This window comes from Gouania willdenowi, chromosome 19, assembly GCF_900634775.1.
Source record: "Gouania willdenowi chromosome 19, fGouWil2.1, whole genome shotgun sequence".
In the NCBI taxonomy this organism is placed as follows: Eukaryota; Metazoa; Chordata; class Actinopteri; order Blenniiformes; family Gobiesocidae; genus Gouania; species Gouania willdenowi.
The window spans coordinates 11,494,622-11,521,063 of record NC_041062.1 but is presented as its reverse complement, the minus strand read 5'-3'; the positions used below and the strand labels follow the sequence as shown (position 1 = coordinate 11,521,063).

The 26,442-nt window shown below is 39.5% G+C and overlaps 2 protein-coding genes across 7 annotated transcripts; one reads left to right on the top strand and one right to left on the bottom strand.

Moving 5' to 3' along the window:
• The first annotated feature begins 42 nt into the window (after window positions 1-42).
• On the top strand, window positions 43-1,638 carry ndufaf8 (NADH:ubiquinone oxidoreductase complex assembly factor 8). Its single transcript, XM_028475797.1, has 3 exons — window positions 43-264; window positions 1,276-1,386; window positions 1,475-1,638. Exons 1-3 carry the CDS (start codon window positions 184-186, stop codon window positions 1,493-1,495), a joined length of 213 nt encoding a protein of 70 aa, XP_028331598.1. The 5' UTR covers window positions 43-183; the 3' UTR covers window positions 1,496-1,638.
• On the bottom strand, window positions 1,609-19,172 carry slc38a10 (solute carrier family 38 member 10). Of its 6 annotated transcripts, none has more exons than XM_028475790.1 (18): window positions 19,006-19,172; window positions 18,607-18,826; window positions 17,459-17,576; window positions 17,258-17,303; window positions 16,892-16,985; window positions 16,657-16,800; window positions 14,827-14,951; window positions 10,706-10,808; window positions 10,298-10,480; window positions 9,666-9,777; window positions 8,036-8,142; window positions 7,801-7,960; window positions 6,043-6,195; window positions 5,595-5,972; window positions 5,419-5,502; window positions 4,795-4,815; window positions 4,421-4,561; window positions 1,609-3,850 (listed from the first exon to the last, which is right to left on the bottom strand). In XM_028475790.1, exons 2-18 carry the CDS (start codon window positions 18,694-18,696, stop codon window positions 2,274-2,276), a joined length of 3,636 nt encoding a protein of 1,211 aa, XP_028331591.1. In that variant the 5' UTR covers window positions 18,697-18,826; window positions 19,006-19,172; the 3' UTR covers window positions 1,609-2,273. The 6 variants fall into 6 exon arrangements, with proteins under 6 accessions (XP_028331591.1, XP_028331593.1, XP_028331594.1 ...); XM_028475792.1 differs by having other exon boundaries at window positions 5,595-5,963; XM_028475793.1 differs by having other exon boundaries at window positions 5,595-5,957.
• Between the last annotated feature and the right edge of the window lie 7,270 nt (window positions 19,173-26,442).

The window sequence follows — 26,442 nt, the reverse complement described above, 5'->3', positions numbered from 1 at the left end:
TTACAGAATGCTCTCAATGACTTTTTTTCGGTCATTCCCAGCAGAACCGTCATGGCGCCGTCCATGCAAGGGACATAAGTTGTCAAATAATGCGACCTCTTCTACAGAAATAGTGACTTTTCTGCTAAGCGTGAAGCAGAGTTTGGTTCACATTTGGGTTCATGTCTGAACAGTAGCAACAACATGTCGGGGTCAAACGTGTGGAGTCGCAGCAGAGACAAACTGAGGATTTTTACAGAACTCGTTGGACAGTGTGCAGAAGAGGTCAGTGCTGGCAACCAACGACATCCATCCATCCATCCATTATTCGCCACTCATAGATGTCCAAAATTCTGATTTGTTAAAATTAAGTTGTTAAAACAATAAATATTTTTTTTTACTTCATTCGTGTCCAACACACATTTAGATGAAATCTCAACAAGAGAAAAACAAAGGTAATATAAAATAAAGTACGGCTATTGCAGATGTGTGATCATCTAAAAGCAAAGTTTTCTGCAGTTTTATTTTGGTGGGACAAATAATTGACCCTACTGTCACGTCACAGCTAAGGGACATAACTTTTCATGGGCTTTTATTTTGAAAGGTGAATATATTATTCAGTTGAGTTTTTGAAACTCTATACACCAGGGGCGTCAAACTTATTTGAGTTCAGGGGCCAAATACGGACCAGTTTGTTCTTATGTGGGCCACAGATTTTAGGTGTGAAAAACAGCAAATTCAACATTAATGTGCCCTGGTTTGCAATGCATTTCTGCATATAAATGATAAAGTTTGAGTATATCCATCCCTGCAGGATCTGGACTTAAGTTTCCCTGATTTTTGGGAACATTTCGTGGCATAATTTGAGGAAAACTTTTCAGATTTTGGAGAAATTGAGAGTTCTTTCAACAATTTGAGATGAAAAATGACTAGAAAACTGAACTTTGCAAATAGCGTATTTTAATTGAAGTTTAGTCCATGGAGGGGCAGATATTTATACATCTGAATTAGTTGGTCATTTACAAAGTGTTTCATGTTTTTTTTTTGTTTTTCTATCATTTTTAAAGGGTTGGATTTGGTCCCCAGGCTTTGAGTTTGACACGTGCTTTACACCGTTTTGTATTTTCAGTCTAAATAGATTGATAAATGTAAAATATAGAAGCTCACGAGGCTGGGTTTTTTTTTAATGATTAATTTGTTTATATATTCGCATCCACAGTATAGGTCATCCTGGACTAAATCCTACAAAATAAGTGATGCATTAAGGTTTGTCTACTGTATGTCTGTGTGATTCAGGCTTCGGTGTATGGAAAATGTGTAGCTGCCACCACAACAAGCAAACGGGAGCTAAAGAAGGATTTGTGCGCCAAGGAGTTTGCAGCTCTTAAAACCTGCTTTACGAACGCTGTAAGTAAAACAATAAAAGTGAATCCATCACAGCTTTCAAGGAACGTTTGGTGAATAATTGTTGTAATTTTCTTCACTTTTATTGCAGGCCAAGAAACGAATGAAATAAATTGGGACCCTCGGGAAGCAATTGTCAATGATTCAGATCTTGGACACATTTCTGTTGGTTCTTCACAGCATTTGGTCATGTAATAGTTTGTAAATTAAATATTTAAATGATTGTTTCCAATAAATCTTTTTTTTTTTATTGATGAACAGATTTTTATTTTGTACAATCACATTAAGTAGAATTCGCATGCACAGGAACAACAGCCTTACTTTATAAAAACCTAAATCACAGTCCTCAGAATCATATTTTATCCTCTTTCATGTTCTGCTTTTAATAAATACAGCTTGGTGTGGTAAAAATATGGTGGGTTGAACCTCAATATACAGCATGTGGATCCTTAAGGCACTTACAAATTAAATATTTATCACACAGTAAAGCTACACTACACACCTGAGCTCCAGAGTTTGGAACCGAGTCAATAAAAAGTATCCATGACTTTCGAGAAGGCTCGGCCATTGATGACATTCACAGAATTTACAACATTTATATCCAAGTAACAAACAATATCGAACAGTCTGTAAAAATAGAAACATTATACAGTCGTCACAAGCTGATGACTGAAATAGATTTAAAGTGACTCAAATCGAGACATTAAAGACATGTTCTGTGAAACCCTCCATAGAACACTTTGCATAGATATATATACATCCCAGAAAAGCCAAAATAAGTTAATATGTACATGTTTCCTCTTTGGGTTTTTTGTGGAAAGGCAGGAATAAGATGAAAGACGTCCAGATCCTGGTCTGCTGTGTCACAATATCCTGGACTCACAGTCCAACTAGGAGAGTGTGTGTGGTCCATGGTCCTCTGAGGCCTCTTTAATGTGTCGTGAGTGAACTATTGCCCCCACCAGGAGCTGCTCCTCCAGGGCGGCGTGCAGGCCGGGGCTTCCCATCTCCAGCAGGGGCTCTAGCCCAGGGACCCCCCTGGAAGCTGCACCGTCCTCCTGAGGCCCTGCACCAGCATTGGGTAGCAGCGCTCTCCGCCTCCGTCTCAGATCCACATCTTCCTGGTCTCTGATGTTCTTGTGGGAGCCCTGAGGGTGAGCTCCATCCTCCACCTCCTTACTAACGGCGGCGTTCTCTTTGAGGTCCCGCCCTCCTTTCTTCAAAGCCTCCATCTCACCTCCCACTGCAGCGTTTTTAGCCTCCATGCCTCTCTCCAGCTGAGCCAGTCTCTCCTGAGCCTCCACAGCCTCCTTTTTTCTATCCACGAATTCATTGTCTGCTTTCTGGAGCTCAGGTTCTCTGATCAGCTTGTCTTTCCTCTCTCTCTCCACTCGTTCTTTCTCCACCATTGCCTCCACCTCCTTTTCTATCCTCTCCTTCTCCAGCACTTCCTGTCTGGCCAGCACTTCCCGTCTCTCCTTCTCGAGTCGATCATGTTCTAAACGTGCTTGCTCTGCCTCTTCCTCAGTCTTTTTCTTTTCCATCGCAGCCATTCTTTCCCTCTCCAGCTGGGCCTGCACCTCCTTCTCTATCCTCTCCTCCTCCATCTTTTTCTTCTCTTTCTCCAGCTGAGCCTGCACCTCCTTCTCTATCCTCTCCTCCTCCATCTTTTTCTTCTCTTTCTCCAGCTGGGCCTGCACCTCCTTCTCTATCCTCTCCTCCTCCATCTTTTTCTTCTCTTTCTCCAGCTGGGCCTGCACCTCTTTCTCTAGATGGGCATGTACCTCCTCTATCCTCTCCTCCACCATCTTTTTCTTCTCTTTCTCCAGCTGGGCCTGCACCTCTTTCTCTAGATGGGCATGCACCTCCTTTTCTATCCTCTCTTCCTCCATCTTTTTCTTCTCTTTGTCCAGCTGGGCCTGCACCTCCTTCACTAGATGGGCATGCACCTCCTTTTCTATTCTCTCTTCCTCCATCTTTTTCTTCTCTTTCTCCAGCTGGGCCTGCACCTCCTTGTCTAGATGGGCCTGCACCTCCTTCTCCATCTTCTCCTTCTCTACTCTTTTCCTCTCCAGCTCCTGCCGTTCAATTTCTAGCCGTGCCCGAACTTCCATCTCCATCCTTTCTCTTTGAAGCTTCTCCATCAAGTCTTTGTCCTCATCGGGGCTTCTCTCTTTGTCCCTCACCTGAACCAACTGATCGCCTTGAGGAGCCACCTGCTGGACATCCACTACTTCCTTGGCCAGCGGCACTCCTCTCGCCCCCACCTCCTTCTGCGTGTCAGAGTCAGCGGGTCGAACAACATTTCCATCCTCCTTGTAAGCTGCAGGAGGAGCTTGATTTTTAGCAATGACGTGACTGTCGTCTCCATCCTGTGTATCACCAGCTCCGTCTTTTGGTTTTGCTGCCCCGCCTTCTTCTACGTGTTCCTGGATGCTCTTCTCTGCTTCAACTTCAGCAGCAGCTCCTTAAAGTTGGAAAAACAGTCTTATTTATTTCAAGTTCAGGAAAAACCGCAGGAAGAGATTTGATTTCACTATTTAGACTAAAGTCAAATGTAGGGTTGCACGATCATGGCCAAAATGATAATCACAATTATTTTGATCAATATTGTAATCATGATTATAATCATAATTATTTATCATATTAGGGAAACATCTGTATTTCTTCTCCACTACTTTAAAAAAAAAAACAAACAATATATGAACATTTTACAGTGCAAAAGAAGTTTTAAATAAAAAATTATACCCCAAAAAATAAAAAAAAATTGTACCAAGGGTTAACTGAATAAATACATTATTAGAGTGCTTTCACGAAATGCAACACATTAGAAACAATTACAGTTCACAGCTCTCATCAAGCCACCAAATGACTCAACGATCAGGTTAATTTAATAGTTGTAACCAAAATAGTGATCACAATTAAAATTCAATTAATTGTGCAGCCCTAGTCAAACATCTTTGTTAATCATTTTAATTTTAAATATCATTACATTTTTGCCAAAAAACACATTTCTTGCCAACATGCCCGTACACACCAGCGGGCTGCTTCTGATGCATTTCTTTGTGCTGCTCTTCTATGACGGCCAGGAGAATCTCCTGCTGGTCCAGAAGTCTCTTATGTTGCTTTTGTTGTTCTTTAATCACCTGCAGCAGCACGGCGTGGTCAAGCTGACCCTCTGCACACGGTCGTAAAAGAGAAAAACATTAGAGACGAGGGAAATAAAACCATATGTTTTGATTTTAACTGAAAAAAACTCCCGTAAACACAAGTTAGGGAGCGCAGTAAATGTCTACTCTTAGCAATATGGTGATAAAATGACTCAAAAATTGACGAGATTTCTGTTCAAATGTTGAGAAACTGTAAGGGAGAAATAGAGTTAAAGAGAAGAAAAAGCTAAGAAATTCCTACCTGCAACCAGCTTTTTAATCACTGCGATAGGGAATCCAGCAGAGCGAGAAAAAAACAACAGGTAAAGGAAGAGAGAGAAGAGACAATAAAGCAAAAGGAAACAACAGAAGATCATGGTCAACAAAAGGCAAACAAAGACCGAAGCATTGAGAGGTAGAGTAGGTCGGGTGCGTCGCTCCTGTGGTTTAGATGCATTAAGCAAGATCAGGTGTCTGAGTTTAGATCATGTGAGGACATGCAAAGTGATGATTGGAAAAGAGGAGGCGGCTTTAGCAGCATGCGGCCAATCAAAATCAGTTTATGCTTGCGTTCATTCTGATTCATTTAAACATTTTTTTTGTAAAGGTGGAGGCATTTCTGTTTGTGAGGCTTTTACTTTGGAAGGGCAGTTCTGTTTGATAAGTGGAACCATCAGCCACAAAAATCTGCAGTTGAACCAATCAGTGCAGGAGCTTCACCTGGTCTGCATTCGTTTGTGTCCCATATGAGATTCATGGACCCCAACATTTCAAACTAGTTGATTTGGACATTAATTGGCTGCTGTCACCGATTATAAAATGGACCAAAAACCATTATTGCTGATTTCAAGCTGTGGATTTGATCAGAGCTGCTCCACATACTTACCCTCCATCTTATCATCTGATGCGTCTTTGTCTGGAGGCGGAGCTTCTTCTGCAGCAATACGACGCTCTCCTTCAGCCAGAGGAACTGAAACGGAACCAACAGATTGACAGTTGCATCATTCCTACAGTAACTCTGAGGTCTTTCATTCTCAGAAGGTGAAATGTTGGAATGCAGACCGTTAGCTGCAGCTTCTGGAGCTATGACCTCTTTGTCGACTCGTGCGACCTCCACCTGATTGGCTACAGCTGCTGCTTTCACTGCAACATCGTCTTTAGCAGGCTGGAGTTTCTCCACCTCCGGCTTTTGTCCACCTGCGTCTACACTCGGCTCCTCCACCAGCTTGTTAGATAAAGCTTTGTCTCCGCCCAAATCCACCTCCTCTTTCCTCACAACAGCTGGTTTCTTTTCCACCTCAGTGTCTATCTTGTCTCCCATCTTATCTCCTCCAAGCTCCTCCTCCATCTCCTTGTCAGTCTTTCTGGAGTCTACTTTGACTCTATCGTGAGGTATGGGCGGCTCGTGGCGGTGAGCGTCTCCTTCTGGTACTGCCACACCTGGGTAAAGAGGCACTGATTCATCTCCAAGGTTAAGAATGAAGGGGGAGTCATGGTTTAGTATTCTCACCTCCGTCAGGACGATCCAGCTGCACCTTCTCCTCCTGGTTGGTCAGCTCTTCTGGGCCTTTGATCTGTGGTGGCTCCTCCTGGTTCTGGTTCAGAGGTTGAACCACATCCACCAGTGGAAGGTCAGGCTTGTCCATGTCCACCGGCTTCACGCCTGTCACAAAAAGAAATACAAGGAGTGAAAACCCAAGGTCATGCTTGACCCCTATGATGAGACCCTGTAACCACCCACCTGGTACTAAAACTGATCACCTGTAAACCTCTCATATAAGCTGCCACTAGATGTCAGCAAACACCAGAAGCTGACATGCACCCATTCGTCTTTTTTGGAAAGTAAAAATAAACGGACACAAGTCCTTTTGTCTGAACCAAACGATTTGATGCTCGTCATTTTACAACAAAAAAAGCGCAAACTTTTCCAGTAGCAGTGGTTCCCATTTTGATATCAAGAATTTCTGACATTTTTTTTTCTAGAATTATTTTTTGTTAAACTGTACTACAAATACAGATCTGCCAGTGTTGGTAACAAGTTGGAGTTTTTTTTTACTGCATTTTACTATTATGAACTAGATTTATATTTGACAAAGTGAAAGTATAGAATACAGTTGTTTAAGATTGTGTTTTAGTTTAGTAATTAAAAATGACTCATTAAAAAATGTATTTTGCAATGTTCTAATTGTTATTCTTTTACAGACATTTCAGACGACCCCATTTAAATTCCAGGCAACCCCACATGGGGTCCTGACCCCAAGGTTGAAAAACACACTGCTTTAAAGTCTTTAGCTAACTATGGCTACAGTAAAGATACTTCACTGAACTAAACAACGGAATGAACTTGCATTCGTTACCACGGTGTTTTATCTTTTCCATTGTGTCAGAGGTTTTATCATAATAAGGTTAATATTAGTTAATTTTCTTTAATAACCTGATTAATCACTGTAGCTGCTTTATTTTACTGATGTATCAAACAATATTTAAGTATTGAGGAGAGCATCTTTTTTTGTGCGAAACATTGGATTTCGCCTTGATCATTCGGGATAAATTTAAACGGTAAATTTAAAGGCAAATAACAGCGATTAATATGGAACCCATGCTGAAAGAAATAGCTACGTATGCCATCATGAGTTTAAACCACAGACGATAAAAAAGAGGGAAGCTGAGAAGTGGGACGCACTTGTTAAACCTGACAAACAGGAAGCATGTTCATGTTCACCCCTAAACTGTTATCAGGTTTCCTCCATCTGTCATTTTCATTTGTTTGGTGTCTCCCCAAAGCCTCATCACCCCTTCCTCTTCACTCAGAGCATACAAGCATTTTATAGCTGTGGGGGGGAGGACGATGTATTTTGGGGGAAGGGCTGGAAGGAGGAATGAAAAGAGGGAGATGGGTGGAAAGAAATTGCTGGAGTTTGAAGGGCATCAATCTCGCTTCATCAATGTCAAGCTCTGAGCGTTGCTTTGTGATATTATCAGGAGGTTATCTCCCGTCTGTCGATCAGTCTCTGCCCGACTCCATCTTTTCCTCTGCCAAAGATAAAACAAAACCTTTGTTCTGCTTTGTGCTTCTGTTTTAGTCTCGCTTTGCTCCTTTAGGGCAATAAAAACCTCCTCTCTCATACTGCAGGGCACAGAGATAATGACATGCAGCGCTACCGTCCCAGGTCAGACATGACAGCCATGCCTCTGACCTGTTTCCATGGCTCATTAACAAACCGAAGTGGTGTGAGCATCAGCTATCGGAGAGCGTCGGGATCTTTACCGGGCAGGTCGGGGAGATCAGGCTGCAGCAGCCGGCTTTTATCGGCAGCTGGATGAGGAGGAGCAGGACCCCGGACCTTTGTGCCAGGACCACGGGCCGATATCGAGAGGGTAGTGAAGGTGCTGATTAACAGAATGCCAAGACCAACGCAGAGCACCAGCTACAGGACAAAAGAAGTGATCAGCACTGACAATAAAAACATCTACGGGTACAGGGTCAGTAGCAGCTTTGTAACCTGTGCAATGATCCCGTTCTTCTGAATCTTCCTGTAGATGAGAGCTGGACATATGAAGCAGATCATGCTTCCCATGGTGGCTCCAGTCAGGCCCAGGATGGTTTCCACTAAGGACAGAAAAACAGGGATTTCAGACGATAAACAATAAAACAGCTAAAGTAAAAAAAAAAAATGTAAAAAAATCATTAAAAACAGAAAAAAAATGAAGTTCCCAGAATCTGATAACACAACAAAAAAGAAGAGAGAGTACAGTAACTATTATGGTGCAAGATTGTAAAACATTCTAAAACTAAAATAACAAAATACATTTAAATAAATAAAACATTAAAAGTTAGGGTCATATTCAACCTCAAATGTATTAATAAATACAAAGCAAAACCAAACTGTCAAATTGAAACAAATATTTAAACCTTTTTTCTCCTTAAACTGCTTATTTAGATTCTTAGTTGTTATAAATATGAGCAGCTGCGTCATATACAGTACGTGCAAACGTTTAGATTAAAAATATCTTTTAAATTAAAATTTTAAACAGATACAGAATGGAAGAACAAGGGGGAAATTAATAACATCATGCTTGCTGTGTATCCAGTGATATGTCATTTTTTATTATTATTATTTTAATTACATATATTTATGCTGTCATTGGTTGGATTTTTGTCGTTGCATTATGAGGCCAACTAAATTTATGGCTATGACCTGAACAGTACTTCAGGGTAAATTTAAGTGAGACATTTTAAGATGGAATAGTAGTCGGACTAGATATGTTTTTACTTCTTCCTACACCCTTTTCAAACAGAATTTGGTTTTGAAAGAATGAACGGTAGCAGACAAATGTTGTTATAGCTATCTGTATTTGCTTACTAACATATATTTTTTTATTTTTACACATATGTATATATGTGGTTTTTCTGTTTTGTTTTCCTCATTCAAGTTCAAAATAAACACACTGAATATAAACATTAAATATAACTATATCCATTAATAAATGCCATTCTACAATTAAAATGACAAAATACTTCTCTGTGAATAGATGTTTTCTTCTCATCAATGGTCATACCTGATGCTGTCCCTGTTGACAAAGATAAACCCGCCATATCTCCCTCCCCCAACTCTCCCATTACATGTGCTTCTGGCAGCAGTGACACCCAACCACACTCCCACCCACGGACTGGGCACGGAGCCACGAGGTCCCATTGCTCATCCAGAGGATGGACAGCATATTGTTTCCCTTAGATTTAGGGTCCGTTCCCCCACTGGGGCCCTTAGCTCCTTTCTACACACTCAATTAGTCTGATTAGATACACAAAGAGCCAGTGAAGCCCTTTATGAGTGTGTGCGTAAAATATATAAAAAATACACTCCCATACTAAACAGGACACCTCCGACATGTTGGAGCAGCATTGAAAGCTTTAAACTGGGTCAATAACACTACTTTATACGAACACTTCAATCTACGTGTGAGAAGCAGTGGATTGTGGGAGAAAAGCCCCGTCCTCCCGTCAGACCATTGCAAAGAAGATTCAAGTGCAAGCCCTGATTTAGAGGCCGTGGAGAGTGTGACAGTTACTAACTTGTAAAAGTCGCATTCACATGAACACGCACACACGCACACACTAAACACAGGACGTACCGTTGGGGATGAGGATGCCTCCCACCATGGTGCCAAACACAATGCAGAGGGTGATCACCTTGAAACGTAGAGGAGGCATGTAACCCCCAGCAGCAAACGTCCCATCCTTCTGCTGCACCCAACAACAGACAGAGAGAAAAGAAATGTTTGTTTGTTTTTTTAATAAAATAAAATAAAATAAAACCATGAAAGGGGTGATTGCGAGTGTTGCCAATTCCAAACTTAAAGATGCCCACAAGAGACAAAAACTTAAATATCTAGGAGGAATTAAACATGAATTCCACATCTCAGGAACATCTGATTATTTGCAGAGTTTTGTATCATTTTAGAACAGAGAATTCAGCGTATGTGCATTAAACAATCCAACAGCACGACCTTTCTAAATCACTCAAAGTTTCAATTCCTTTTTTTTTTCCAAAGCTGCGAGGACATATTTGTTAGATTCAGCTTTTTTTTTTCCCAGCAGAGAAACAATTACAGCATGTAGAACAACAGCTCTCTATTCACTCTCAAATTCACACAAACTTCATCTGCTTTGTTGTTTTTAGATTATTTGGACAGCTTTTTAAGAAGTTACTTAAGTTACGTGCACAGGGAAGCCTTGAAACGATAAAAGTAGCGTTTGAGCTCACTTGCTGTTCAAAAAGCATGGTGTTGATGGCCTGGCGGCAGGGGAGGATCATCATGGGGAAACCGAAAGCCACAGACATCATGAAGCCTACGCGGATCATTTCAGTCACCAGGTTAGAGGGAAAGTTCATCAGCACGTTGCCAGCGATGGTTTCTGTAAAGCTGACGTAGCCAAAGAAACCCACCTGACCCAGAGAGAGAGAGAGAAAGAGAATAGGGGGAAACAAAAGAAAATAGTTTAGTAATGTTTACGTTATTTGTGAGCAAACATTCTGTTTTTACAGGTAAATCATTCTGAATATTAGAATGATTTTCAACCAGTTTATGATCTATTATCCAACAACATTTCAGATCCTAAATGAAGCAGAAGAATCCAGTGAGATATGGGAAATAGCTGATGTTTTGCTCACAGTGATGTAGAAGATTGTGACCACGTTGAGGGAGGAGGTGAAGATGGTGCTCATGCGTTTGACCGATGGCTCGTCCAGGCTGTCGTAAGTTGGCAACACCTGCCTGTGAGGAGATACAAGAGCAAAAAAACAAACCACACCATGTGCATCCTGCATGAACTGAGATCACATACATGCTGTCATGCTCCTGCAGATTCCTAACCAACAAAATAAACTATTAGCACTTCCTGCTAACCAGTTATCAGGGTTGGACACCATATGGTCGAATCCCAAATACCTGACAAATCCAAAATTGTGTTGGGTTCAAACCAGTTGGTGTTCTTTAAGGCGAACTGGAGCTCATTTGTGTATCAGAGACTTTCATTTAATGTTTAACTTTTAAATACGTAACTAAATCAATTTTAAAAAGGAGGCAGTTATTGAAATTAGAAAATAATTAAACCAGATGTGTTCAAACATATTCATTGTTGTTCAGGAAATGTAATATTAGCATGTAAACATAGCTGCATGTTGTTCATCTTACATTTAGTCTGAAGTTCATAAGTGTGAAACTGTAAGCTAATCGTTAACAAAGTGTCTATTCATATGGTTGGCGTACGGACAACACCCCCCGGTGCTATCGGTATGGTTACCGACCTACGAGTACGTAGCGTCTTAGGGTTAGGTTAGAACCCAACATTGCAACAATTTTTAGGGTTAGGGTAAGGTTTAGTCTTAGTCACGTGACCTAAACTGGCCAAATAGGGGCGCTGCGTACGGATAGAATGTCGGTATATTGATACGGCAACCGTACGGATAGCCACTGCCGATCGTTAATGCTAATCCAGGTGGAAAGCATGCACTCTTTAAAACTTCAAACATGCAAATTAATTCAACGATATTCACGACACATAAAAATGTTAATGAGAATTTGTTCTATTTTTTTTTTTTATCTCAATAGTTTAAGCCAACGGACGAGCATCCTCTAATTATAGAAAATATGAGCAGAGAAACCGTGTGTGTGTGTGTGTGTGTACGTGTCTTAGTACAAACATCCAGGATGTCGCATCTCAAAGCAATATTTTACCCGCTGACAATCTTTTATTGTTTTCTTATGAGCGGCTTCTTCTTTCAGTGCGAGAGTTCAGCCAAAAACAACAGAGGTCATTTTTTTCCCTCAATAATGGTGACATTAAATCAAAAATGAAGACATTTTTCATATTTAATCAGACTGTGAATGCATTAGTTTCTGTGAGGTGGCAGCAGTCCAAAGTGAGGATTGGTAGTTAGACATTAGTGGGACTGATCAATGTGCAAAACATCAATAAGCAACACTTGCATGGAACCGACATTGGGGTTTAACAGAAATAGGACTCAAGACATGGTGACAATTCCAGTATTTGATGTTTACACTTGAGCAGTTTATGTTGACTTTGGCAACTGGCCACGTGTCTAATCCAAACTCTGTGCACGCAAATGTCAATATTAACACTTCGAGATGACACTAAAGAAGGAAACTCTAAGATCCTCAACACACGCTAACCTTAGTCCCACTGTTACAGTAACTCCCTGTCAGCTCTCCTGTCTTGGTTTTGTATGATTGGAATAATTGAACTTACTTATCACTTACCTGCTTATTACACAAAAAACACGTGTAGCCCCTGATTAGCCCACCAACATCACTCTGACACAATCATATCACAGACACCCATTTAAACCTGCCACTTTAACCCTGAGCCCCAGCACAGAGGAAAGAACAGAGGCATGCAGGTAGATGAGTTAATGTGAGAAAAAAGCAGAAATTAGTGCAACGGTTGGAAATTCTCACTATTGAGGGGCGGATTTACTAAAGGTTTAGTGGTATTAAAACGTGAGCAAACGTCACTCCATGCGCATGCACCCATCTGTCACTCACAGTCACATCCACGCACATTTCTCCACTGCGGGATGAATAAAAAATATTTATCTATATATCTATTTATATTTTATGTATCTGCTGTAATTTATCCATTTTTTTTTTTTTTTATTCATTTCCTCTACTAACACCTCCAATTCTGCGGCATTCACTCATGTTCACCCTCCATGTTCAACACAACACGTACAAAACACTCATATAAATAAGGGCGGTCTGCACCAGTTCTGCACGTGCACTAATCATTGCTGCAATCTTAGTGAATTACGTGCAGCCGGTGAGGAAACTGTGTCACTAAAGGATATATAGAAGCAACTGATTTACTACCCTTTATTTGAGAGCTTAGTGAATCCGCCCCTGAGAGTTTAATTAATACTTTGCAATCCTTGCATAAGTGGATGATTATGCGTTACCACAAAAGATTTTTCTTTTTTTTTTTTTAAAGTTGTGCAATGTTTTAAAATGCAAAATCAACAAGATCATCTCAAATACAGTAGTGTATTTACAGATGCTGAAATGAATGAAAGTCTTTCTCTGTAACAAAAACTTCCTCATCAAACTTGTTGTGCAATACATGCACTAATCCTGAAAACAATTACATTCCATCTGTTTAGTTTTTTTTTTTTACTTTGTTTTAGTTAAACTAGATCACAAAGTGAAAGTATAAAAATACAGTTGGTTAAGAGCTTTTGCTGTTTTAATAATAAGAAAAGAATAATTATTAAAAAATGTCAAAAATCTACTTTCATTTTTCAGAAATGTCAGGCGACCCCATTTAAACTCCAGGCGACCCCATATGGGGTCACGACCCCAAAGTTGAAAAACCAAGATTTAGTGGCTGATGAATCAATTTCTTTCTATAATTTTTATCACGACTGACACTTTATCTGTTCATTTTCCACTCTCTAATGTAACCCCTATAGTGCCATCCCGTACCCCTAGGGGTAGACATACCCCCCATTTGAGAAACACTGCTCTAATGGACAGCACGTGTGAGTGAATTCTGTAGTGTGGCTTGTTTAGGGGAAGATCTGGGTTAGGATGCATTCAACACTCCATTTAACTGTTCTTTTAATGTTGTTCTGAGAAGTAGTAAAAGCAGCAACTCCTAAAACAAGTATTTTGATACAAAATCAGCTATAAAATATATATTGATATATTGATATAAATGATATTGTAATTTTCCATATCACCAAATTAGAAAACTCGATATATCACCCAGCCCTAATTCCATCGTGCAGGAATCAAAGATCTGAATCAGTTTTGTTACGTTAAAGTGCCACGTGTTTTTTCCCAAATCTGTGTGATACACCTCATGTTCAGCTTAATCTGACTTCAGTGTCTTTCAGCCCTGTTCAACCACATCATCAAAGCATAATCCTGTGCAGGTGGAGGGGCGAGAGGAGGAGTACTTACGACTGACAGGCGAAGGCCATCCCACAGATAGGGAGACAGCGAAACACACCCTCCCAGCGCACCACATTGACCTGCCCTAGCCACCAGCCACTGAGCAGCCCATGTTTGAACGAGGACAGCACCATCTGAAGGGAAGGAGGTGGGAGGGGGGGAACGGACGGACGAGTTACAGCCCAAACCAAAACGATGACATGTGGGAGGGAAGAGTACAAAGGGAGGAAGAGGAGGAGAGTAGGAGGAAGGTGCCTGCGCTGACGGACGTCTGATGACAGTAATGAATGAGGAGAGGAAAAACCAGAGGAAATGAAGAAAGGGATGCAGCGACGAGACGTGACAGGAAACCCCACACTGAACAAAAAACCTGCCACAGCACAAACAGCTGAGTCATTAAAGGGACATCAAATAAATCAAAGTGATTTTTTTTCTTTCCAAGTGACTATCGTTTAGGTTTAAAAAATAAATAAAAACGAGCTCAGGTTTTTCCATCAGCATGTGTTTTTTTTTTTAAAATGTCTTGCTCCTTCCATTGTTCACCACCACACCCAAGCTGCTCATCCTGGGTGTGGGAGCAACATATCACTTTCACGCCTTTATAGTGAATACTGCCACCAAAGACACACACACACACATCAACATACACACACTGACAGAGCTTAAAGGGCCCACTCTAAACCGCTCTGCAGGTGGATGGAGGGATGACACACACAGGGGTCCCAATGAGTGGAGGCGGGGTTTAAAGTTGTCTTCCCTCTCCGACCCCCTCACAATGCTTCCACAGTGTGTGTGGGGCAGAGGAGGATCATGGTTTACTTACGGGTGACAGCAGAAGGTTGTGGCGACAATGGGCAGACACTGAATGATGCCCCTGAGGCGCCACAGGTGAACGCGCTCCAACCAGGAGCCTGAGATTAAGCCGTAGCGAAGGGATGACAACACTATCTACAGCACCAGGAGCAGATACAGCAGTGGGGGAAGGAAAGGAAGGGTGCAGAAGAGGCAGTGACAGGACGAGGGGTGAGACGAGGAAAAATAAGGAAAGAGGAGGGAGAGCAGCACAGTGGAAACAAAGGGAAAGAAAGGGGGGGGTATTAAAAGAGAGGATGAAAGGAGGGAGGGAAGGAGATACATCACTGTTAGAGGGCTGGGGTCTGGACTGGGCCGGTCCAGGGTGTAAAGCTGAACACACAGCACATCACTGCACTCCATGTAAAGGCATGCAACAGGACTGCTAGTGACATCACACAGAGGGACCATACACAGTCGTATGAAGTGTGTGGAGACAGCAGTGCAGTCCACACTAACAGAGAAAACGTCCTGCGAGCCTAAAAAAACCTACTACATCACATTAGACAGAAACTGCTGCTGGATTTCGACTTTAAAGAAGAGTGGGTTTAACATAAAGCAATGGAAATCTTTATAAAACTTTAAACAGGAGTAGAAATTGTCAGTTGACTTGTGTACAAACGTAGTTCTCACATGTTTTGGCCCAAGTACCCCATTTTCTCCTATTTCTAAAACCAAGTACCCCCTTTTTTCTCAGATAAATGAGTGATAACACACAGTTCAAAAAATCTTACTTTGTAAATAAGTGAAATGAAATAATATTTCCTCTTGAATAGATTTATTTCTATAGTTTTTATAATTACCAGTCATTTACCTCCTGGTGTGGGACCAAGAATGACCCTTATATTTTCCGTTTGTTCTAATCAAGATAGTTTCTATCAATATTATTATAATTATTAGGGGTGTCCCAATCCAATATTGATATCGGATATAGGTCCGATATCAGCCAGAAAACGAATATCAGATTTTATCATACTGCATCTAAAATCTCCGATATATATTATATTATATTCATTCAATTGTAGAGTTCTGTAGATATTATGTTGAAGGTTAAAATGTATGTAACCAATTGGTTATTAATAAATGGGTCAGTTTTTCTCATACCTACTGTTGCTGACTATTGTTCTCTGTTTGAGTGACATCACTTGATCAAGTCTTTTCTAACATTCCACACTACAAAATAAGTAATTAAAGTATGTATGATTAGTGCTGATATTGTATTGGATCTATATCATATCAGCCAATACTCAAGACTGCAATATCGGTATAGTATCGGAAGTGAAAAACTTATATCGGAACATCCCTAATAATTATAACGTTTAACCAAAAATAGAAATGATAAAATCCAAAATGTTTCATGCTTTTTTTGGTTAATTTTCCTCTCTCTCAAGTACCCCCTATAATGGCATCGCGTACCTCCATTAGAGAAGCACTAGTGTACATAAGAATATTATTATTATTTTTTTTTTTTAACTATTCACCACAGAGGAAGTTTCAATTTTATTCAGGAATCACCTGCACCAGCAACAGTTTCCTGTCTAAAACGAGCGAATGTGGATCTGCTCTTTAAAGGAAAGGAGGAGCAAGACAATTGTGTGTTTGCAAAGAAAACATAGTTCAGTATGATGAAGGGAGTAAGGACAGTTTACAATGTTGTGTCAGCAAACAAACTTTACACTTTAAAAGGAAGGCAAGTCAAGTTACCATCATAAAGTTCAACACAAACACATGTATAGCTCATATTATTACTGCACTTCCATTGACTTTTAGCAGCTACAGTAAAGGCTACAGTTGAGCTCACCGTGAACATGAAGAAGGTGTAGAACATCAGAGCCATAGCGGAGAACGACTGAATGGACGACATCATGTTCCTCTGGAGGCTCAGTGGGAGGACGATGAACAGAGAGACGGCGACCAGCAGTACCACACGGAAACTCCCCGTCACCTTCACACATGTGATAAAACACAGGCTTTACACAATCCTCTCTGACTAGCTCTATGGAAGAAGAGTGCAGGAATATTAATTGTTCACAAACTTTTAAACCCAACAGCTGAGCAAAGAAATTGGAGCCCAAATCAGCGATGACCACATAGAAGGCGATGCAGGTTCCCAACATCAAACCGATCATACTGCAACGACAAAACATCAATGCAAAATGGCAGCCACGCTTCTGTCAGCTGTGGCTACACTGTAGCTTACCACCACCGGAGTGACTGGTGTGAATGAATAACGGTTTCTGTAAAGCGCTTTGAGTCTCCTCAAAAAACGCACTATATAAATCTACGCCATTATTGTTATTATTCATATAGGAAATGAAAAAGTTGTATCGGGACATCCCTAAACGAAAGTTTCAAAATCGAATATTAATAATTTAGCATTGTTTTTTTTTCTCATATTTTACCTCAGTTCCACCAGTGCTTTTCCTGGTTTGCCGTATGCATGGAAAGCTGCAGACACAAAGAGTCAGATTCAATATGATTGACCGTCTCTATCAAATTATTTCAAAAAAAAAAAAAAAAAAAAAAAAAAAAAAAAAAAGTAAAATGGCATTTTCCAATAAATATTGTCCCTAGGCTAAGAAAGAAGGTTCAGTGAAACTCACCCAGACCAGCATACGTCCTGCGTTTGGTGTTACTGGCTGTGTGCACTAGAAACATGCACGACTTGTGGGTCATCCATGAGCAGAAGAACAGCAGCAGAGCCCCCAGCACAATCCCACACTGTCAGAACAATGATGCGAGAATTATAATAAAGTTCACAAAAACGTGCTTTCAAAAAAAAAAAAAAACAATCAAACTACCAGAATATGGACACAGCCAATGAGTCAATGGGAAAAGAATTGTACATACTCTAAGGAATATATAAGAAAGAAATTGTGCATATTCTTCATAATATTGGTATTTTTAGTAAACATCGGATATTGTGATACAGCTTTAAAAAGTGCAGGTTTTTAGAAAAATTGAGAGTTCTTCCAACAATTTGAGGTGAAAAATGACTATCATCATGTTATATAGGCACGGTATATATTGTGAAGTATCATTGAATTTATTCATTTGCAGGGACTGAGATATCTGAATTATTTGGTAATTTACACCATAATTAAGGTTTTAATGTCCTTTTTACTTTCACCTGGGGACCGAATTGGATGCTTTAAAGGGCCTGATTTGGACCCCAGGCCTTGAGTTTGACACATGCTTTACAGGGTCACATCAAAGACAAAGAGATGCTAATATTGTAATAAGTAGTTTTTTCTTCCGATTTGAGTGTACGGAATGGTCACGTGACTTCTGGTAACGTCATAGGCCACGTGCGAATAGCACTACGACTACGCACGAATAACCAGTCCGTGAAAGTAAGAAAGTGTCTATTTGTACAGTTACTGTACAGACGACCCCCGGTGCTATTGGCACGATTACCGATGTACACGTACGTTGCGTCTTAGGGTTAGGGTTATGGTTAGTTACAACCCAATAGAGCAACAATGGTTAGGGTTAGGTATAGGGTAAGGGAATTGGCCAATGACTGACCAATCACGTGACCCAAACTGGCCAAATAGGGGCGTTGCGTACAGATAGAATGTCAGCATATTGATATGGCAACCGTACGGATAGCCACTGCCTATGAGTACCATTTAGTTGAGCTACTTTTTACTTGCACTTGAGTAATTTGTGTATGACTTACTTGTACTTGAGTATAATTTCAATCAAACAGCACTTGTACTTGAGTAGAATACGTCAGTATTACACTCACCTGTTTGAAGCAGAAAGGCATGGTGAGCACACTGACTCCTACGATGCTGTTCACCACGTTCACGATCAGGCCCCAGTTGGACGCCGTCATGTTTGAAGTCTTTAGTAACAGAGAACAGGAGCACAGAGCGAAGGGTCCGTCTAGTTCCTGGAGCGGCGCGGACTATTGTCCGCGTTTGTTTGGCTTTTCTGGCAACTTCACCGAGCAGTGACGTGGCGCTCTGACGGAAACACGGAGGATAAAAACTCACTATGTAAACTCACAGCATTAATTACAGACTAAAGCTCCTTCAAACAACACTTATATTAAAGGTCCGTTTGCAGAAACACATGTAAAATGATTTACAAAATATGATAATATCACATCCTTACAATGAGGTGAACGGGTTGGTCAGTTTACCTGTATTTGACCCGTCTACGTTATCATTGATTCCTCCGTAACATCAAGAGAGTATTAATGGATGAAAGGTCAAGTCTGTAACTGTGTAACACGAACAACAGCAGGTTGAGATAACTCAGGATTACCGTAAAACACCATTAGCAACAACGCGTAACCAGGAAGTCACATCTGCAGCCAAGGACAGGGTTGCCAGATACAGCTTATACTTTACCGCCAGAAGAGTGCAAAAAAAAAAAAACCTGTAATATTTACCATTATTATCTTCATTATGGTGGTTTAAAGTAATCATCAGCTGGGTCTTTCATAGAAAAGCCTTTTAAGTTGTTGAATTTCTTTTTTTTTGCGTGTTTAGTTTTTTTTGTGTGTTTGTTTTTTTCTTTTTTAAAATTTGGATCAGTGTTCCCATAATTTAATATAATATAACATATTTCTGCTATTTTTACGCAAAAATTCAAGCTTCCAAATCATTTTTATTACTTTGTACTGTTTCGGACTGTAGCTAAAGTCCTTCCAAAAAGTGTTTTTTGCCACTACGTATCACATACTTTATTTTGAACAAACTGCCAATGATTCCAAACAAAATTTCCTTTTAAATAAAAGAAAAAAATTGACAAAATTGGATTTTAAAAAAAACAACTAAAAATGATCTTTTTGAATCATCTAAGGTAGTTAATTAGATAGATATTACTTATTTACTTACTGGCTGGAGAACATGCACCTAAGGTGTATATTCTTTGTCATCCGATGGAATAAAATCAGGTTGTTGTTTTGTTTCTGTTTTTAAAAGTAAAACAAAAAACCTACAATACTACTTATTTTTTTAACTCACCAAAAGAACTTTTTTCTTAAAAACTGACTTAGGCGGTTTTCCACTGAACCTGGCAACACCAGTCAAGCGCTAAGAGAAGACGACATGATTTTTAGTGCTGTTGAAGTACATTGTCGCCCCCTAGTGGTCACATTATTACATCAGTTTTACTGCTGTATTTGATGTGCTTTTTGTATTATTTTTGTGGATTGTTAATACATCCTGTTCCGTCTCTTTTCTTCTATCACAAAAAATATTAAAACTAGTAAAAGTAGTCATTTTTCAGTTATTTGATGTGGACTAAATACTGATTTTGTTCATGTTTATGATCTTTTTTTGTATCTAAAAGACGACTTTATTTAAATAATGCTGTTTTGTTTTGCTTAAAGTCAAAAGAACATTGAAATCAAAAAATATGAAAACAATTCTGTCACATGTTTTCCATATTTGCCACAAAACTGGCATATAAATACAAAAAATGTGACCACAAAAGGTCAACGTAAAAAGATTATTTAGTTAAATAAATAAAGGTTAAAACCTTAATAATTTTCTATCATTTTAACAGGTCTCACTTTGTAGGTTAAAGTGAATGTGTAATAAAAGACACTCTCATAAGAACAACTACTACGTAACCATTTTATTGTTATGTGATAGGCATCAAAGGTTTGCTAAAATATTCTCAGCACGTACAGCTGGAATAAATTTCTACAGTAGCTGAATGACTTTTGGTCGTTAATTCATTGTATTTCTTGGGCTCTGCTAAAATGAATCCTTGATCTTTTCGTTGAAACTAACTACAAAACAGATGTTAAGGCTAAAGGTTTTGCTTTTGTACAAAGTGAAGGGAAAGAAGGAAATCCTGAAATGTATGAGCGTCAATCTGAGATGGTAATTTATTATTTGATACCGTATAACAGACATAGGCAACTGGCGGCTCAGGGGCCACATGCGGCCTTCGGTCTAATTTTGTGCGGCCCCCAAAACAAAATTGCAATTAATGAATGTGGAAGTTATATTAACAACAACATGATACACAAAACTCCAGAAACACAGAAAAGAAAAGCAAAAAGCACAAAATTTCAAGACAAGTACAAATATATGAGTATTATTTGATAAAAATCACAAATAATACTCATAAAACACACAAAATAACAACAAAGACATGCTAAACAACCACTTATACACACAAAAAGACTACAAAAACAACAGCCATACAAAAAGGACTTCAAAGACACACTGATTCCACAAAATGACATAAAAATACACAAAATGACAACAAGAACAGAAACAAATATAACAAAAACACACATAATGACTTGAAAAACACAAAAATTAACCATATTGATGAAAAAAATATACACAATTAATTTAAAAATACACAAAATGTATATTTTTAAGCTTATATTAATGCTCAGATTGGACATTCTTCTAAATGCTGACATGAATGTTAATAATGTGCCCATCAGATAATGAAATCACAATTTTGTGGCCCCTGCTGTGACAGAAGTTGCCCATCTTTGCAGTATAACATTGTTTAAAGCTGATTAATTTAAGGAATTGTCATATTTGCGTGTTTAGTAAACCAAATAAATAAATAAATAAAATAATGCTAACACTAAATACCAACAGACATGTTTAGATCCTGTTTTTTTTCAAAAATCCTGAATATTCCCTTCTGGGACAGGAAACCAGCATCAGAATGAAACAGATCACACTAAAACAGGTGGATGACACTGAAAATATGCAGCGTAACACCTGAAGCCTGTGGTTGACCCTGTTTGTTTCCTTTAGCTAAAGCCTGCTGCCCTCTGTGATGCACCACTATTGTGTTTGTTGACCAGGAAGGAGAAGGAGCTTTCCCTGCAGCTGGGTGAGCTTTCCTCCAGGGATGAAGGGTTTCACAAGCAGGGAAGAGGCTGTAAGGGTTAGAAGAAGAAAAAAAAAGAAAGAAGAAGAAGAAGAAAAAGGGGAGGGGCTATTGTGTGGAAATGTGTTGCTGTGTGTATCTGAAAGCTGGGGTACTCGATTTATTTTATTTAATTTATAAAAAAAAAAAAAAAATTCTTATGAGCATCATATAGCAGTGGTTCCCAAACGGTGTGCCGCGTGACAACCACATACATATAGCATTATACAACTACACAAAAATAATTATTTTTTAATTTACTACTTTGTATGCACTCATTTAATAATACAGAGGCAAACTCTATACCTATTTTATTTTATTTTTTTCGTTAACAAATATTTCACGAGTAATATAGTTGTCTTTGTCACATTTTATTTGGCATTAGTAAATAATTATGCACATTTACAGATATTGTACATGCAATGAGTGATAACACATGTTATAAAGGCTATTTTGCACAATAGATTTGCCTTCAGATTTTTACTTTGGGCACAAAAACTATGGTAACCACCGTCATATAGTATATCGTAAAAGTACTAATTTCTGAAAAAATCGTACGTCTGCGTGCTGTCTGTACCTTATAATGAAGTATTTTAGTTAATAAAAACCCCGGAAGACCTCCAGCTCCAATCACAGGATTTAGAGGAAGGAGGGGCCACAAAGGAGCCTCCTCATTGGCTGCCGCGATATATAGAGAAGCGCGTGCACGGAGCAAACTTGCTTTAAATCTTGGACTAACTTTGGACGCACAAGTGGCTGTTTTCCTTCTAAACAGGTAATATAATGTTCTATTTTGCTATGTTATGTGCGCATCGTTTTGCGTGGCGACGTGTTTTACCGGTAGTGCACGTTCAGCTCTTGTGCACTTCCGTTGGAGGAGGAGACTGGGAGGGATTATCAGAGTGAGGGGCGGGATTTACGGTTCGAATTCAGCCACGCCCCTCTGTCATGGTTCAAGAATCAGGTAGTGCAGCTTTAAGGTGTGTATTTGTAGCCATTTATTCCAACTGTAGGGTTTTTAATCTACAAATTTACACAATGTAATATTTTCGCCTGTGTTTATTTATTTATTTGTTTGTTTGTCTGTTAGCAGGATCACATTCTTCAGGATTTTTATGAATTTTTACCCAAATATAGACCGTACGCCATAAAAGATTCTATGAAATATTGGCGAAGATCTGGATTAATTTACTGATTCTGGATCAGATTTAAAAATGGAAAAATCCCTATTTCTCATCATTGGCAACATTTTTCATTTTAATTCATATCTTGGTTTGTAATGAAAGAAATTTGGCTCAGTTGTGCCACTGAGTTTAATCTGGATCAGATCCGGATTGCACATTTAATTCCTGTCTTTAAAAAAAATGGAAGTCTCCATATATTTGGGCCTACTGTACCTATATATTAATGGGGACAGACAATGTGAATGATCCAGATAACTGCTAATATCTAGCAAAGAGGATATTTTTAGCATCTGGTGGAGGTTTGCGCTCTCTGAGTTCTTTTGTTTCTATTTTAATTTTATTGCTGCGCTTCATTTTAAGTAGCCGACCTAAGTATAGTGTTTATTGTCATTATCTGCATGTTTGTGTGCGTGTGTGTAGACGTGCGTGTGCATGTGTATGTGTGTGTGTGATCAGAAAGGTTAAGACAGGAGAACATTGTCCATTGTGCACCAGTGACCCCTAAAAATCAATGTGACAGACCAGTTGATTGGCTGGAGGGTCCTGTCTCTCTGCACCTAATCCCTCTAGGTAGACCCTCAGCCAGACCCAGAGCGTGCTCGTGAGTGTGTGTGTATTTATCTCTGCTTGTGTGTGTGTGTGTGTCTTCATGTCTTTTATGGTAGACCAAAGGCGTGTGTGTGTGTGTGTGTACAGTATGTGTGTAAGAAACGTCGGTATGTGAGCATTCTAATTAGACTGCAGATCTTTTTTTCTGGGGGGTGGGTGTGGGGAGGGGGGGGTTGCAGCAGGGGAGCAAATTTTCAGGCAGATTTGGACGGATAACCCGATTGGGGAGAAATTAGACGCAGTCATCTGGATTTGACCTCAGGCCCTCAGAGTGACCTCCAGGTCGTTCAGGGGTCATGGGGCACAAAGCAGAGCGCTGACCCCGCACAGGTCAAGCATGCGGGCGACTGAAAGGACGCCTTTGTGGGGCCTGGCATGTTCACTATTTCCCATGAGCACCAGGGAACTGTGTCTGCCCAGGAAACTGCACCGCAGACAAGGTGTGTGTGCGTGAGTTACTGTTTATGCACACGCGCGGTTGTTGTCATTGATTTTTGTTTATACGTCTGCTTTGTTTGCTTTACGACCGTCACTGGCAGAGGATCGTACTTTAGCCTGATTTTTATTTACTGCCGCATGACTCAGCGTTTGTTGGCTTTTGTATATTTTAGGAGACTTCGGCTCCAAACTGTCAGGATAAATGACTTTGCACATCTTGTTTCAGGAGGCAGTTGCTGGAAAGATTTTGCCCAGTTTTTTTTGTTGTTTTGTTTTTTTTTTTTTTTTTTCCTCTTTTCAATCCAAGTAATCGTTTTTCGAGCTTAAGCATTTGACATTTGACAAGATCTGAGATTTATTTTACTTGTGTTTGTGTTTAACGTCATGTCAGTGAGATGGCGGAGATTTTTTCAGTATGCCTGTGGTTCTTGCTTGTGTACATCTGTTAGCGCCTCCTTAATGAGCGCATGCACACTCCCTCCAGTCCTGTGTGTGGCCCTCAGAGAGCCAGAGAGAAGCCCTCTGCTCCAGTAATCACATTTAATTACACACCAGCATTAGACGGCCCATGAATGGGGTTTTTAGGCCGGCCTCTCACACAGAAATTGGCTGCATCCAGCTGAACATTGCCCACCTTTGTTCAGCCCATCCCACTATTTTCTATTAGGACTTTGTCATTTGACCATCATCAAAGCACTACAGGCTAGCACTAACAACCGCCCGACTAATGCTACGCATTAAAACTGGCAAGGTAAAGGGAACAATAGGTGTTTTCTTGGCTGAACAGCTAGCGTCTGCACCACTAATGAAGCAAATGGACCACACATTAGTCTCTATCCACAGTCAAAGGATGTATGCATGGTCTTCGAAATGTTCTCCACTGCAACATTTCAGAGGATTCTTCTTTTAAGAAGCAAGACAAGATTTACCAAGATTTAAGAAACTTCATTTGCAAGTCGCTATAAGTCAGACTATAGTCACTGACATATATGAAACCTGATATATACAGTAATGTCCTGCAGAATGTTATAATGACAACAACAAAGAATTATTGTTTGTTTCACGCTTTTTACGTTTTGGTTTTCACATAACTACAGACAAAATCAAGATTTTTCCAAAAGTTACATAATATAATGATGTAATACTTGTTTCCAAAAGTCACAAACATTTTGAGATTGCGCTTAAATAGTCAAATAGGTTTTTATTATTAATACATTTGAGCTTTTTTCAACTGGTGCAACCTTGATCACAACACTATGGTATTGAAATAAATTAATAAATGATGCTGCATCTAGATCAGACATTTGCAACCCCCCAAAGAAAATACCCTAAATAGTGGAATTAGTAGGAAGGAATAATGACACCCAACATAATACAAAAATGCACCAAATGTACAAAAGTACACCAAGTTCCAACAAGAAAGGATTCCAAAAACCACTAAATGACTTACACAAAACAAACACTTAACCAACACGTACACAGAATAACTCAAAAAAGACAAAGAAAATGGCATTAAAATTCTGGCAATTACGTAACATTACACAGAATGACAATAAGCACACACAAGATATTTGACAAAAACACACAATGACTCAGAAAACATGCAAAAACAACAACAAAAAGACACAAGAAGACAACAAACAAAGTCAGATCAACATGCCCTTTCCTGTATTAATGCTCAGATTGGTCATTTGGGGTTTGTTTGTAGTTTGACATAAAAAAAATATTAGTGTTGTACAAAAATATCATGATACAGTCACAGGTTCATTAAAATGCATCACTTTTCTTTTTAAATAACTTCATCCATTTTTATCTTGAAATCTCATATGTTTAATTTGGATCCAATTCTGATGTAGCATTATAAAGCTATGGCTCTGTCACAGTGCTATAGAACTGCTAATGATGTAAATACCTTGTCTTTACACCAATCAACACCCTTTTCACAATAAAAGTCCCAGAGCGTTGAATTAAGCTGCAATGCAAATATTCATTTCGTCACCTTGAATGTTTATGTTTTTCATTCATGACAGCAAACACAACAGACACACACACACACACACTGAAAGACACATACACACACATTTACCTGAGATGATGTTCATAAAATCAGCATGCTGTGAAAAAATCCAGGCTTGTAAAGAGAAGAGGTGACACACACACACACACACACACACACACCACAGCAGTATTTGGTGAATAGTGCGTTTGACTGGAATAAAAAAAATAATAAAAAAAAAAACCTGTTGGGATTCATGCTGGGCTCCTTCTAAGAAACTGTGCTATAAAGCTGACTGTGTATTAAAGTGCTGATGTCCGTGCCTGCCTCAGTGATCTACAGCGTGAGTGTGCGAGTTAAATTCTCTACATGTTCCAGTGATCCATAGCTCCAAGGGACTTTTTTTTAATATACCACATTTGGACATTTTAATGCATTTGTGTGTTTTTAACTCAATGTTTGTGCATTAGCATGCTGCTGCATGCCACACAGCACT